Genomic DNA, 15,963 nt, shown 5'->3' with positions numbered 1-15,963 from the left:
GAAAACATATTGGAGATGAATATAATTAAATTGAATTCATCCACCTGTGGAGTCACACACTTTTAGGAAATAAAATAATAACATCGGCTAGAATAAAAAAGAGAAATTGTCAACGAAATGTATGGTCATTTTAAAATTTGGTGTTGCGGTGTGTCCGTATCTACTGTTTGTAAATAAAAATGAGGTTTCTTTTATATAATAGTATAGACTACGAAATTAAAATCGAAGCGAATGGAAATTGCCACGGAAAATTATTGGATGAAAAATGTAATTTTCCCAAAACTTGATGCAAAATCATCAGTTGGCATTGGAGAATTGTGGTTGAAAAAGAGTTGGCACCTTGGGGGAAGCAAACCTCTTGTATATTTAATCTTGTTGATCAACGATTTTGGAGCTTTATTTAAGTAAAACAAAGTCCCTCCAATTTTTTGTTTCGTTTTTTATAGAGTAAATTATAATGATTTTTTTTTAATTTGATATAATTATGAATATTTTTTTATAATTTGAAAAATTATGAATACTTTTTGATATTTGATGAAATTATGTAATTTTTGGATGGTGGTATGGAATTGTCAACTATGTCAGCCCTTGTAGTTTTTTTTTAAGAAAAATTAGACGGAGTGGATGAAAAAGTTTGAAAAATTATCCACTTAATCAACGAAAAAATTTAAAAATAAATAAAATTATAACTTTTCGTTCACAAGGGCATTTCAATATGTTCAAATGGATGAAAAAATAATAGAGACTAACGAACAATGAACTACATGTTGCGGCCGTTAAAATTAGGAAGGTATTGATAATTTTCTTAATAACGAGGGATATTCGTAATTATGTCAAACTTTACGGTAAGTCGTTATAATCGACCCTTTTTCATATGTATAATGCTACTAATACCATGCATTGTCCCCATACTAACAGACACCTTCTCTACCCTCATTGACTAACCGAATTTCCAAATAGTTTAATGCAATTTACCCAGGCGATATTGGAAATAAAGCAAATAGAATAGTAATTTATTTTCTTGTATAAGAGAGGTAAATTGCTCCATTTTGAAAAATATAGGGGATAAATTATTGTATTTGAAAAAATACATAAAGATAAATTATATTTTTTTACAGAGAATAATTTATTCATTTGCACGATTATATGGTTGCTTGCATTTTTTCCAATTACAAAACGCTGAGAGCTAGGCTAAACCTTTATCTTCCCTTCCCTCTTATTTTCTCCATCCAGCCTCTTTGTTTCGATTCCTGATAGTTGCTTTCTATCTTGAGATATATATATATATATATATATATATTCAGACAGCCGCTGTTGCTTGGACATGTTCAGTAATCTTGAAGTAGATGTGAATGGCCAACAGACCTTCTTTGTCAGCATGGTAACTTTCAAAGTCTACCTTTTCTACTCTTTCTCATCGTAACTTCTAATGATTCTATTACGTACCCTCTTGTAATGACATCATTGCTCTTCTTTTCTTGCAGAATTTGATTGCATCTTTCTCTGGTAAGCTATGGAAGCTGCTGAGTAAGTCAGAAAGAGGAAGCGTCAAGCTGATATTCGACGAATTTCCAGGTGGTCCGGAGGGGTTTGAACTAATACTTAGATTCTGCTACAATGGACGCAGAATCGACGTAAGCCCTTGTAATGTATTTCTACTGCATGCTGCCGCTGAATTCCTGGAAATTGATGTGAAAGACGCTATGAAATACGTCGAGAGCGTTCACTTCTGGACATGGTCTGAGCTTCTTGAGTGCTTGAAGCAGTGCCAAGAATTGCTGTCTTTTATCAAATCTTGGTATATGGTTCAAGAACTCTTGGATGCTGTTGTTGAAAAGATTTCCATGCTTAATGTTTCCAGCCCCTTTGCATTTTCTTGCTCGGATGTACAGTTTTCTGGTGATATAAGTACTAATAGCAGCAGGTCTAGTAGTTTTCACACCATCAACTGGTCACGGGATCTTGAGTTCTTGACCGTTGGATTGTTTGAGAAAGTTGTGGGTACGATGATTTCGCGGAAACTAGACCATGGGATGATCTGTTCTTTCCTTCTTCATTATCAGAGAGTGAAATTCGCCGGCCTTTTATCAGGCGACCACAAGTGCAAGATCATAGAGGTTATGATCAACTCTCTTTGCTCAGTCAATGGAAGCTTTATGAGGTTTCCCTTCAGAAATCTATGTTACATGCTTCAAGCATGCTTTACTTTGAAAATGGAGAAACACTGTGCCATGAGTTTAGAGAGAATGATCGGTCCCCGTCTGGACGAGGCTACGTTGGATGATTTGTTGTTTCCTTCGCCTCACAGAAAGACTTGTGCATATGATGTGGATTTGATTCTGAGGCTACTGAAAGTATTCATCGGTGAAAGCAGAAAAACACGGTTGGTGCAGCGTTTGAAGGACGTCGGTTGTTTGATTGATATGTTCCTTGCTGAAGTGGCTCCAGATCCTCACCTCAAACCTTGCAAGTTTCTGGCCTTAGCCTCTGGTCTACCAGACACAGCACGAGAATCCCATGACAGAATTTGTCAAGTAATGGACATGTATTTTGAGGTAATATTGAAATTTCTGAGTGTAGTTTATTACAAGTTAACTGCATTCCCCCCCCGCGCCTATTACGTTTCACATCACATCAGGAGTCACGTCGCCGTGTTTTTCAAAAGTTCAGGATGTTGCGTTGCTATTTTTTTTTTCACAAAGGGCTGTTGCATTTGATCCAGTTGACGGCTCATAATTCTTGAATTTTGAAATCGCGTGTTTCTGACAGGCTCACAACAACATAAGTGAAGAAGAGAGAATCAGAGTATGTTCAGCCTTGAACTATAAGAAGCTCTCATCAGAATCACTAGCAAACATAGCTAAAAATGCAAGATTTCCAGCTTGTGCATCATCTGCTGCTCTATTGTTTCTGCAAGCGAAGCTCAAAACTCGATCCAAAGACGAAAAGGGTCCCGAATTCGCATGTAATTCTTCATTATCTTCAAGCCTAGATCATGAACAGCTTTTAGTACATTTCTCAAAGGGCAAAATGCAGAAGAGGTCAGCAAATGTTGGTAGGAGGAGTGATCATCATGTAACATGTCCAACAAGTTGCAAACCCTTGCCCAGACTATGTTCTTGAAACACATATATTATCATTTTGATGTTTATTCTTTATATTTTTGTATTTGCAGCTTATATTATTTGGCCAATAGCCATGTTACAAAGTTTCCTTTGAATTTCTTTTATACTAACTATTCGGCGACAACCTCATTTTTCGAGTGAAATGATCGGTATTTTTCAATAGAAATTAGATCAAATGTACTATATTTTTGTATTATCATACTCATTGCAAAATTAAAACCCAAAGTTATGGAACGAAAAATCCGTATTCTCCTACTAGAAGAAGGCAGTTTCCGGTACTTATTATATAACCTCGATGTTGAGGTCTCACAATCAAGAGATTGTGAGTTCAAGTACTATGGATATATATGTATTTAGTCTGTATTAAATAATAGCGTGTTTATGTTGTCGCCGCCACTTATTTATTTATTTTTAAATCTAATTTGTCGGTTTTATATCTTTTTTTTTTATAAAATCAAAGATTATTTATCTTATGTAATTAAAAATACCGTATCACGATGATAATTTATTATATGTACGCATAAATAATGTCCCATAATGACTAACAAATAATATAAAATAACAAGAAGGAGACAATAATGGGGATGATCTTTGTCGTGAAGGAATCCGGAGAGTTGGATTTTTCAAAGTCAATGAATGGATGTTTCTAAAGAATATTTGGAGGCGACGACGAGCGAGCAATGCGGCTGAGAACATGCACATTGTGTTTCATTGGGAAAATTAATTCCACCACCATCCAAATTTCCATAAACATCAAACTCCTAAATATTCGTGCTCTAAAACGTAAAATTGTATATACTAATCATTATTTTTAATTTTAAATTTAATAAAAAATAAAAAATATTCCGTACGATATAAATCAACATAAACTTGAACATCCTGGTATATATAATTGATGTGGTAGAGGTTTTTATGAAGGGATAAAACTAGAAATTTTACCTACGACACAATTATGCACCAGGTGAAACACGATTTTCGAGGGAGGTCTTTTTGCAAGAAAAAATAGTCACTATCAATGAATAGTGGTTATTTTTCTTGCAAAAAGACCTTTCTCGAAAATCGTGTTTCACCTAATGCATAATTGTGCCGTAGGTAAAATTCATAGTTTTTATCCCTTCGTAAAAAACTCTACCACATCAATAAGTTATAGTCTACCATTTTATAACAATTTAATGTGAAAAAGTTAAGTTTTGATCACGATTAATCAGCATCTGTAACAATAGAAAAAAATAAAAAATTGACAGATGAAAACTATTATTATTTTTGGGGTAAATTACAACACGTTTCTTAAAATTTGACATAATTACGAGTATTTTTTCATTATTTTAAAAATTATAAACACTTCATGGTATTTGATCAAATTATGTAATTCTTGAATAGAGACTAGAATTCTTAACTTTGCCCTTACTGTATTTTTTTGAATTACAAGAAAATCGAATGATTTGGATGAATAATTTTAAAATATTATAAAAAAATTATCACAATTCCACAAAAATAATTAAAATAAGTAAAACCATAATTCATAGTCCACAATGGGAATTTTATTAGTTCATCATAAACTTTGGATTGAAACTTAATGAAAACTAACAGGTTGAGCTAATTGTTGGACGAGAATTAAAATCAGGAAGATATTGATAATTTTTCAAACAATAAGAAAGTATTTGTAATTATGTCAAACTTCAGAAGAATTAATGGTAGTTTATCCTTATTTTTTTTTATGACAAATTTGTGGTTATCCCATCTTCTTAAAGCATGTCATGATGTTCTACAGATAAATAAACAAAGTCTTGGAAACTTTTTGTTATTTCATGTAATTAATTAACCTTAAATTTTGACCTTCAATATGACAAACTTTACAAGGGGTTTTGATGAAAAGGTAATCACTCTCTATATATGCAAATTTCAAGGCCCTAACATTGTTGAAATTCTCTCTCTCTCTCTCCCAAAAAAAAATATTATTGAAATTAACAAAATTCAGAAGCATTCTTGAAAATAGTGATTGTCTTTATCAACTTCAAAGTCTGCCTTGAAATCGAAGTTGGTGAGTCAATTCAAAATACATAGGGCATCCCCATATTTGTAATTTTTTTAAAGAAACATAAATAATTTTTTTTTTAAAATACTCTTAGGTGACAGTATGTGTGCTGGTTCAAATCTCAATCACATTAATTTGAATGTCTTTTTTTTTTATTTTTTTTAATCACGTTTTATTAAGCTATATAAGTCGGGAGTGAGCTTTGAAACGAGAGTTAAACAAAATCATAAATGGTAAATTTAATATATTAATCACGGTAAAATATTTTATGGGTATCTGTTGTGACGTTGGAGTTTGGAAGCCTAAATGTTCACACTGACATTCACTGCTAGACTCTAGTGACATGGATTGTTGCTACACAACCATCTATGGTAACGGGCTTTTCTAATTAATGATTAATTAAAATTGATTAATTAAATTAGATTTAATTAATCAATAGTATTGGACACAAGTCCAAATCTAGCTTAGTATGAACCTAAAGTATCACACACAGATCACCGAGTATGTAGATGAATTAGTTTAGAATTGATTTTGAAAGACGTAAATAATTGAATTATTTACACATGGGATAATTCATTGGATGAATGATCCAAGATTAAATTAATTTTATTAATTTAGTTGGGTTATCTTAGTTAATAGATTGAATTTATTAATTAAGAGTATTTGTGCTTATGTCTTTAATTGGATAAAATGATGGTTTGTATAATTTAGTTGAATTTTATTAAACAAGATTTAATTAAATTTCATTGGACCTTTTGGGCTTGTTTTATTTACTGAAAAAGAAGCTCGGCCCACTAAATTAACGGCCATGAGCTAGGAGTTGATTCCAAGTTAGAAAGGGAGGAGTCCTATTTAGAAATAGGAGGTGACCCAGTTGCACCTTTGGAAGGTGCAACTCAGCCACAATTGGTGGTCCCCTATATGGTATGACGTGATCAAACCATGTGCAAGGGAGCTTGATTGATGTAATTGAGTGGAATGTATTTAAACATATTTTTATTCTTCCATTCAAATATACAGAAACACTCTCAACTCTCCTTTAACTACACATTGACTTGACCTCTCACTCCCTTAGCTATTTCTTTTGCTTTATTTGATATAGGATCAAGTGAAAAGTAAAAGGATTTTTGATAAAAGAGAAAACATTAATTCATAGTGTTGTTCTCTTGAATCACTATATTCCACAAACGAAGTTTGATTTCCTCTAGCAAGGAGATCACAAACTTTCTCTTCTCCGTGTGGTGTGGATATCTTGGGAAGACTTCTATTTTGAAGTCTAAAGTGAACCAATCGACAGAGCATTTGCCGTTCAAAAAGAACAAAAAGAGGTAACATCCATTTTATGTTATTTGCACCTTATCCATAGTCTCACATGTGGATTTTACTTTATTGTTTATAATTCACATATGCTACATCAAATTCCCAGGAATCACCAAGGGTACGTCTATCGCTTCACATGCTTCCGTCGAGTGTTCCCTGACAGATCCTACTCCACTATGTATATTGCTTGATTTCTGTATATTTTAGTATATTACATCTTTGGATAGAATTAGCGAAATTAGCATAAAAGAATAATTTCGCTCTAGATTTTTTCTTTATCTGAATATAAATTGTATCTCTTTCTGTCTTGAATATAATATAGAGCTTAGCTTCACTTTGTAGTTTTTTCTTCAATTCTCTTTACCAAAAAATATAGAGCATTAGACATACCATGTCTGTCTTTGATTACAATCATCTGAAAAACAACTAAGTTAGCATTGCATGTTTTGAGAAATATGGAAAAATTGGCTACTGATAGAACACCTTGTAACTGCGTAATGGCACTTTTCTACAGGCAGCCCACATAAGATCAAAGTATAATGGCAGCTGCGCAACAGCAAAAAATGTCACAGGTAAGCAAGCAATCGCATATATGGGCACCGCAGCTAGTCTCAGCTTCTCCCTCAGAGTAAAAGTGTGCCCTGCACAGAAAGACACCAACATAGCAGCAATGGAAGCAAACAGAGAAGTCAGCCCCAGCAAGAGCTTCCTAGGCAGATTCGTCTTGAAATCGTGTTCTTGACAACGCGAAGTGATAATTGCAAGAAAGAAAACAAGGGCCGTCACGGATAGGCAGAGAGCCACGAGCGAAGTTATGGAGAATACATCGAAAGCTCTGCGACCTTCCATAATTGGATAACCGGTGTCTTGATTTAGCCCACCCGGGACGGTTGCTGATGTAGCAAATGCAACGCCGGCTATGAGTGCTGCAACGACTGAGCAAGATTCTGAGGTTTTGATGAGCCAATTGGTGCCTTCTTTCACAAGTTTTTTGTGTGTGTTGGAGAATATCTTCCTAGGCGTCTCGCCTTTCTTGTTGTTGTGAGCAAAGCATAGTGGTGGAATAGAGCTCTTCACATACTGCATTATGAATCATCTTGGTTATTTCATTGCCTTCACTGAATTGTTTTAGACTTATTGATATGTTAACCATTCCTCATCCTCCCTATTGGTATAACTTCTACCTAAACCTTTCCACTTTACACAATGTTGTGAAAATAGTTCAACCATAATGAAAAATTCTTGTCCGAATCTGATAACATGATAAACCACGAAATATTTCAATGCAATGACCTTCCTAAATTCAATAACAGGCAAAACATCCCCCCTAAGGTAAAAGATGAATGCAAACCCCTACCGCGAAAGCTAATGACCTTTTTTTTTTTAATTTTGGTAAATAATAACGACATATCTTAAGGTTTGGCATAATTATGAATCCCCTCGTTGTTTGAAAAATTACCATTGCCTCCTGATTTAACAACCATCTAACAATTAGCCCATTCCGTTTGTTTCTGTTGGGTTTCCATTAATTTGTAAAGTGAACTTACCAACACGCCCTTATGAACTAAGAATTATAATTTTATTTTATTTTTTAAAATTTTTATTGACTAAATATATTTTTTATGAACTCCATATGATTCTTTTTACAAATTTTTATTTTTTATTTTAAAAAAAATACAATAAGGGCATAGTTGACAATTTCATACCTCCATCCAAGGATTATTTAAATTTCATCAAATATCAGAAGAGTATTTGTAATTTTTCAAACAACGAGGGATGCTCGTAATTATGTCAAACCTCAAGGGAGGTCATTGTAGTTTCTCCTTTTTCTTTTATATGTCAAGAGTGTTGTTACCTCATTGTAATTGTTTTAAGGAGATTTTCTGTCTATTAATATATTTATAAAGGACTAAAATGGGGAAAATGTCATTTTTCATCCCGTAACTTAGGGCCTTTTTACTTTTGATCCTATTCGTTAGAGATTCTCAATTTTGGTTCTGTAACTTCTAAGAAATGGCATTTTTGGTCTAGTGACACATTTTCGTTATATATTTTAGCGGAACGTGTCGCGTGCTTAGCACGTGGCTGTTAGAGTTTTTACACTTTTGGTCTTATATGTTACGGAATTCTCACTTTTGATCCCATAACTTTCAAAAAGTAGCATTATTGGTCCATGCACTTAACTGTCATGTGGCCTTTTTCATTAAATATCGACAAAAATGTGTCACAGGACCAAAATTGCTATTTTTTTAAAAATATTGGACAAAAAATGAGAATTCCGTAATCAACGGAACAAAAAGTGAAAAGACTCTATGTTATGGGATAAAAAGTATGGTTTGCCCAAGTAAAATGCAACTATGTAACTGGAGAAAGAGTACCTTGTACCACTTAATTTCCCATTGCATCTGTAGAGCAGCACCAGGAATATGCCAAGGCTGGTGGTCTCCCAGCTTTGCAGCAAGATGGAGAATACTGTTTCCTTCATCATCCACTTGATGAAAAACGTACTCCGGAAGCTCTATCTTCAGTAAATAATCAAAAACGTTGGCGTGTCGATTTTCAGCTGTCAGTAGCAAAACATTCTTCCCGCAGGAATCAATGTCCTGAATCGCTACAGGAAATGTGTTCAGTATTTTCTCCACCATTTCTGGAATTCCCATCTTCGCTGCTAGTAACAATGGACTCTCCTTTTCAACTACAAGACAAGGGAATTCTAATCTAAGGGATTTTTGGTTAATTTTTTTAGGAATATGTTTTTATGATATCGAAAACGAGTTTAAAAAAGGGCTTAATGCAATTTACCTCTTCTGACACGAGAAAAGAGTAAAAAAATTCCTATAAAAAATATAATAGCAAATTACTCCCTATATTTTGAAAAATAAAGCAAATTACCCCCTATCTAAACCATTGATAGGGGGTAATTTGCTTCATTTTTTGAAATATAAGAGAAAATTTATTAATTCTTTTTCACATGGGGTTATTTGCTCACGTTACATATCACAGGGGAGTAAATTGCAGTTAATCAGAAAGTAAGGGTAATTGCAAAAGACAAAATTAATGTGGTTCGTAAAATTTTCCTACGTTAAAGTTGCTCAAGATTAAGTTCTACTAGGAAACTTTGGTGTGAATCATAATAAAAGGGGGAAATTCTAAACACAAATCGCGTTTGGTCAGATCTGAACTAATTATATAACAAGTGCAATATACTTGCCGTGCAATTGGTGTAAAGTTCAAGAAAATGACCAATCACATGAAAAGTGGATTAGTTTGGTTCGATCAAACCTAGTTTGGATAAAAAAATTCCTAATAAAAGGTCATCTATCTACTATCTATACTACAAATTTTCTCCTAAAAAAAATTACAAGTTAATTCCAGAATTATTAGCCTGGATAAAATATTAGAGCAATCTCCACACCCCGAAAGATTTTTCGGCGTTATATTAGCAATTGAATAGTGTTGTACAAGATGGAGTTGCCTTTGATCATACCAGGAAAAAAATATAGTTGCTTACCTGATTTATTTTGATCTTTTCCTTTCTCATTCTTGAATCGACCTTCATTTGATGAAATTGCTCCTGTACTAGACTCTAAATCATGATTATCATCTGAAGGTGGGGTGTCGGGAAGTGCGATACGTCCTGAATACTGAGGTTGCAATTTTTGCACAGGTTGTCGCCCATCACTGTCGTACTTGTAGCTTGATTCTGACTCGATCAATAGATTCATAATCCGAAATGCATGGGCGTGTCGTTCTTTCTTTTCTTTGATCTTCTTCACTCTATCAAAGCCTACATGAATCATTAATGAGATAATTAATAAATTAAAAAATAAAACTTGTGATTTTGTTCTTTATGTTAAATTTTACCATTCAAGAGTACGTTTAGTTGGAAATTTGAAAATTAGTTGGGTAACCACATGCGTTAGTCATTGTGCTCCCAAATTTAAGTCGACATATGATTTGTATATGCCAATTTTCGGAATTTCTTGACAAAATATGTCATAAAATAGAGAGGTTTAGAAAAATAACAAACCAACTCGCAAGTTTCGTTTCTTAAAGGATCAAAATGCGGGAAAATTATAATTTACATCCCACAACTTACACCGTTTGCGATTTTGATCCCATTGTTTTATCCATCATCACATTAAGTCCCATAAGTGTAAAAAAAATGCAATTTACGTCTCACTCATATTTTCCTTTAGATTCTTGACAGATCTGTTAACTTAACCAACGTTTGACTGTAATAGTGTGAAAAATTGCAACCCACAACTTACATGGTTTGTGATTTTGGTCCTATATTTTACCCCTCACCACATTTAGACCTATAAGTGTCATAAAAATTGTAAATTACTTCCCACTCACATTTTATCCCTACCACATTTTTTACGAAAGGATAAATTATTGTCTTTTTCACCTAATTCATAAGGGAAAAGTAGCAGTAAGGAGCATAAGGGGAAGGCATCAAGTTGTCCACAAAGCCCTGAGAAGAACAAAGTCAAGCTCTCAAGCAACAAATAATGGTGATGAAGAAGTGTTATGCTATTGTGGCAAGAGGGTGAAATTACGAACTTTGTGGATCAAAGATATGTTAGTGTGAAAATCTAGATATATTTTAAATGGTAAGTTTTATGTTAACATTACTATTTTTGTTATTGTGAAAATCTATATATGTTGTATGTTTAATTTAATGTATACTTTAGTGTGAAAATATAGGTTTAATAACATTCCATCCCAATTTAATTCAAACTTGTAACAAAATATATATACACGACAAATAAGAGGCAATTCTCCCCATAGAACAACAAACAACAAATACAAACCAATACTAAAACAACAATACATTTATTAGACTAAATGTGGTGAGGGGTAAACAATGGGATAAAATCGCAGATTGTGTAAGTTGTGGGACGTAAATTGTAATTTTCCACACTATTGCAGTCAAACATCTGTTAAGTAAATGGAGCATGTGCCTTTTGTCAAGAATCTAACGAGAAAATGTGCGTGGGACGTAAATTGCAATTTTTTTTACACTTATGACACTAAATGTGGTGAAGAGTAAACCAATGGCACCAAAATTGCAAACGACGTTAGTTGTGGAACGTAAATTGTAATTTTTCCACCAAAATGCCAAACACCTGTAATTACAGACTAATAGAATCACAATAAAACCCTTCATTTTCAAGATTAACGAGCAATAGCGCCAGTTAGAAACAATTAAAACCAACATAATTATCACAAGATATTGAAAAAATTATACTCACCGACTCCAACAACAGTGAGGATGACCTTCATTGCGAACTTGAAAAGCATAATGCATGTGGCATAATTGGCTGGAAAAGAATTGATATCCTTGCTCTCTTCCTCCACATGTTGGGCTGCTACAGGAATTCCACAAAATTTATATTCTTGCTAAAGTTTAAAAATCACATGAGCATCCTATTCATGAACAAGCACAACCACTAGAAGAAATATGAGTTTTCTATTGAAAAAAAAATTGCAATTTACCCCCTCCCCACATGACATAAAAAATATGCACAAAAAAAAAAATCTTGAGAAAAAAAATCATCAAATGACCCTCTTACGTTTTTTAAAATGAAGTAAAATACCTCCCTATTGTCAATGGTGTAGCACACGTTCCCTTCTTGCATCTGTGCATGATTTTTAATGATACAAATAATGTTTTTACATATATATATATATATATATTAATATATTATTTATAACAATGTTTTTCTTTTTTTCTCTTCTTCCCCTCCCTCCCCTTGTAGGACTAGTGTTGTCCCGCGCCACTCCCCCTCCCCCTCACCTCATACCGTCACCTCCCCCTTCCACCTCGCCTTCCCTCCCCCTCTGCCTCCCTTGGCATCACTGCTACCCCAATCCCCTTCAACAGTGTTGGCCCCCCTCCTTCTCCTTTCTGTCGCCTTCTCCTCCTTCTCCTTCTCCTTCTACTTCCCCTTCCGCACCAGTCCCCTAGCCTTTTCTTCTTAAATTCGCCTTTAAATTGAAATCAATATCCAACAATTTCAAAATAAGGGATTAAATATCATTTTTAAAAAATTTAAAAAATAAAAATATTGAGAAACCCTCATGTAGCTCATCAAAAGCGTCAAGGGTGTTTTTGTTTTATTTTAAAAAATAATAGGGGGTAGTTTGCTATTTTTTTTACAGAAGGTTTATTTTTGCTTATTTTTCATATCACAAGGAAGTAAATTGCATTTTAACCCTGTTATGGTATAAAAAAAATCATATCAAATACTAATTCACCATGCTTCCGTAACGACTATTTGCTTTTTTTTTGCAAGCGAGGCTAAAATATTAGTTGCATCTAGTTAAACTCTATAGCAAATATTTTGGCCATAAGTAAAACTATTGCAAATGTTGACCACCCACAGCCAAACTTAAATTTTAACATTAGTTTTGTTTGACAATAGTAGATAATATATTGATCTGTCATGATTTTGAAGCTATAGTAATTTATAATACAGAAATAATTTAAATTTTTTTTGTAGCAACAGTAAAGGAAAATCTTTGTTTAGAAATTAATCATACTCTCAAATTCTGCTTCGCTTTTCTGTTGGTTTTCCACGTCTATTCCAGCTTGTTTCCGGCGGCCAGTAGTATCGTCTTTGAGACGAGCTGGAACAAATTAACGAGCGACTATCAATCCTGTATGACTTTAAGCTGTAGAATGTAGAGCAATTGTCGGAGAATCACCTGTGATGGTCTTGTGAATCGGAATCCAGACAAGGTGTAGGATGTTCGCACAGGTAAGGTAGTTCTCTGGGTAGTTGATGTTTCTGGGAGAACAACCGTTGTGGACTGCTCCAGGTTTGTATTTCTGTCTCTTCAGTTCATCCACGAACATACCTTGTAACCACAAATTAAAAATCAGAAATCCTCTTTCACTCCAAGAAATAATGTCGTTAGCAACAACGCACGTCCCTTGCAAAATAATAGAATTCGTCGCTAATTTAAAGTTTAGCAACAAATTCAAGAAGAAAAATATTTATTCGGTAATTAACTCATCCTTGATTTTAACATCGATTTTTTTTTTTGTTTTCGATTTTGTTGGAAATTTAGGCTGAGCTAAATAAAAACTCCAAATAGAAAAGCTCTAAGTTTGTCCATCCGAGCAAATTCCGGCTGTTTTATAATAATTCGGCGGCCGGACCTGCAATTGTCGGAAATCAATTAATTCTAAGTTACTATTTGCTGCCCCTGTATTCGGAATTCTATATTACACCACAATTTTATATACGATTTCTGTCGTTAATAATTATATTGTGACTTAATAAATATTTATCGTCACTTAATAAATATTTTTAATGATAAATTTTAAAATATCACTCAATATTTTGTTGCAATAATCCTGCAAAATAATATTATGTTAAATTCTTCAAACAAGCAAGTGTCTTGAAGCACAACAACTTCTGTAAGAAATTGACATTCTTGGAAAAGGGAAAAAACAGTCTCATTTGGAAGAAACGGAATGAGAAAGCAAAAATGTGTAAATTACTGAGGGGAAGGATTCTTACAGTGATAAATAAGAGAGTCATAGAGGCCCAGCTGGATACTGCTTTTGAACACATTAGGCTTCTTGGCAAGAACATGGAGAGGGGATTCTCCCTTCACGTTAACCGAATTCATCAGCTTCGGATAATAGCTTATTATCTGGTAAGCTAATCCTGTTCCATAGAATATACTTATCTATATTAACATTAATTCATATAAAGTATATACTTATATATTTCTTGATCCTACATATAATAAAAAAAAAGAGGAAAACAAATACATTTTTCGTCCTATAGATGTGGCGGGACGACACTTTTGATCCACTGTAATTTTAGTTTTACGATTGAATGCAATGTTAGTCCTTTTACTCTAGGGGTAAAAATTTTGATCTTGTTGAAATCAAATTTCACAATTTTTGGTACTGTAATTAAAAATATTTGCAATTTCAGGCAACTTCGTCTAGTTCTGCTGGAAAATCTTAATGTAATTGGGGCATATGCAAGTCACATACGATTTTCTAGTGAAATTGGCCAGAGTTGTGCTAAAATTGAAGAAAAAAAAATACAGGACTAAATTGTGCTTTGAATTACAGGATAAAAATTGTCAATCGTGAATAGTTACGTAACTGAAATTTCATGTTTAATTCTTTTTTTATAAAAAAAAAAAGCACATTTTGGTCCGATTTTTGTCATGAAATGCCGATTTTTGTATGAAGAACGGACATATTAAACACGTGGTTTTTCCATGAAATTGACACTTTTTTTGCAAAAATTGGATCAAATATACTACATTTTCAAAATTATTATCCTTTGATAGGATAAAAAATGCATTGTTTCCTCAAAACAAAAAGGAAATTCTAATTCTGACCCAACTTGACCGATTCTAAACTAATCATACGATAAGTGGAATACACTTGCCGTGTGATTTTTGTACAGTTTAGGAAAAGTGACCAATCATATAGCAAATATGATACATTTGCTATGTGATTGATTTGATTCGATCAAATCTAATCCGGGCGAAGTTTTTCGCAATCGAAGAGAATGCAAATGCATAAATTCATATATATATGAACCAAAAAAGAAAAGAAACTTAACATGGTTCTTACTAAAGTATTCTCCTGCAATAGCTGAGTGTAAAATAGTATTCCCATCACTCCTCCTACACAATGAATCGTCCACTTCTTCTTGCTCCTTAGTGTACATCTCATGCAGGCAGAGAAAAGCCTCGAGCTTCCCATGATGGGCTGCCATGAACAATGGCGTCTCGTTTCTCAGATTTCGACTGCCGACGAGCCTACGATCCTTGGCTGCTATGCATTCGCAGATAGCTACCCATCCAACTGCTGCTGCAAGATGAAGAGGGGTGTTTCCTTTGTCGTTTTGGATCGACAAAATGTCGAACACGTCCCCTTTAGGTATGCAGTCGATCATTTCCTTGATGAAGCTCTCGTACGGGCTGATGCTTTCGGTCTGGTAACTGGAGACGGCTACGTGAAGAGCTGTTTCCTCAGAGTGTGTCAGCTTAGCGCTTTGAGCCCATGACTGTTGTCTGTAGACTTCGACAACTTCATCCCATTTCTTTTTCATGGTAAGTTGAAACAGATAGTCCAATGTGATTTCTTTCTCTTCTGTAGTGGTTTCCGCAGATCCCTTCATCGTTGGTCGACTCTTATACTGATTTGATTTTATTGTAAGAATATATACACCGAATGGTTCTGTTTTTAAACTTGTTTACAACACTTATGAAGGTATAATTCCATTGCATCGTCCCCTTTATCAAATTACTAATTAAATTAATCGTTCACATTCACATATGACAATTAATGATATCACTGTACTATTTTTGTATGAAGTAAAAAATGCTTTTCAACTAATAAATAACGAACTATTCAACCCTCTAAACTTTACACTGGTAAATTGCTTTTCTTTTTTTCATTATTTTAATGCAATATATTAATTTATATATTTTACT

At 33.7% G+C, this 15,963-nt stretch overlaps 1 protein-coding gene and 1 pseudogene across 3 annotated transcripts; one reads left to right on the top strand and one right to left on the bottom strand.

Annotated features, from left to right (window-relative positions):
* The first annotated feature begins 1,324 nt into the window (after positions 1-1,324).
* LOC105158735 (BTB/POZ domain-containing protein At3g22104 pseudogene) lies at positions 1,325-3,123 on the top strand (annotated as a pseudogene).
* A 3,773-nt stretch (positions 3,124-6,896) lies between these two features.
* LOC105158734 (uncharacterized) lies at positions 6,897-15,710 on the bottom strand. 3 transcript variants are annotated; one of them, XM_088878344.1, is made up of 8 exons: positions 15,098-15,710; positions 14,016-14,165; positions 13,195-13,347; positions 13,030-13,116; positions 11,739-11,855; positions 9,992-10,267; positions 8,859-9,193; positions 6,897-7,560 (listed from the first exon to the last, which is right to left on the bottom strand). In XM_088878344.1, exons 1-8 carry the CDS (start codon positions 15,645-15,647, stop codon positions 6,949-6,951), a joined length of 2,280 nt encoding a protein of 759 aa, XP_088734470.1. In that variant the 5' UTR covers positions 15,648-15,710; the 3' UTR covers positions 6,897-6,948. The 3 variants fall into 3 exon arrangements, with proteins under 3 accessions (XP_088734470.1, XP_088734471.1, XP_011073874.1); XM_088878345.1 differs by having other exon boundaries at positions 11,739-11,852; XM_011075572.3 differs by having other exon boundaries at positions 8,859-9,175; positions 15,098-15,708.
* Between the last annotated feature and the right edge of the window lie 253 nt (positions 15,711-15,963).

Source organism: Sesamum indicum, linkage group LG3, assembly GCF_026168435.1.
Source record: "Sesamum indicum cultivar Baizhima isolate 11 linkage group LG3, ASM2616843v1, whole genome shotgun sequence".
NCBI classification, from domain to species: Eukaryota; Viridiplantae; Streptophyta; class Magnoliopsida; order Lamiales; family Pedaliaceae; genus Sesamum; species Sesamum indicum.
This window is presented reverse-complemented; position numbering and strand designations above follow the sequence as displayed.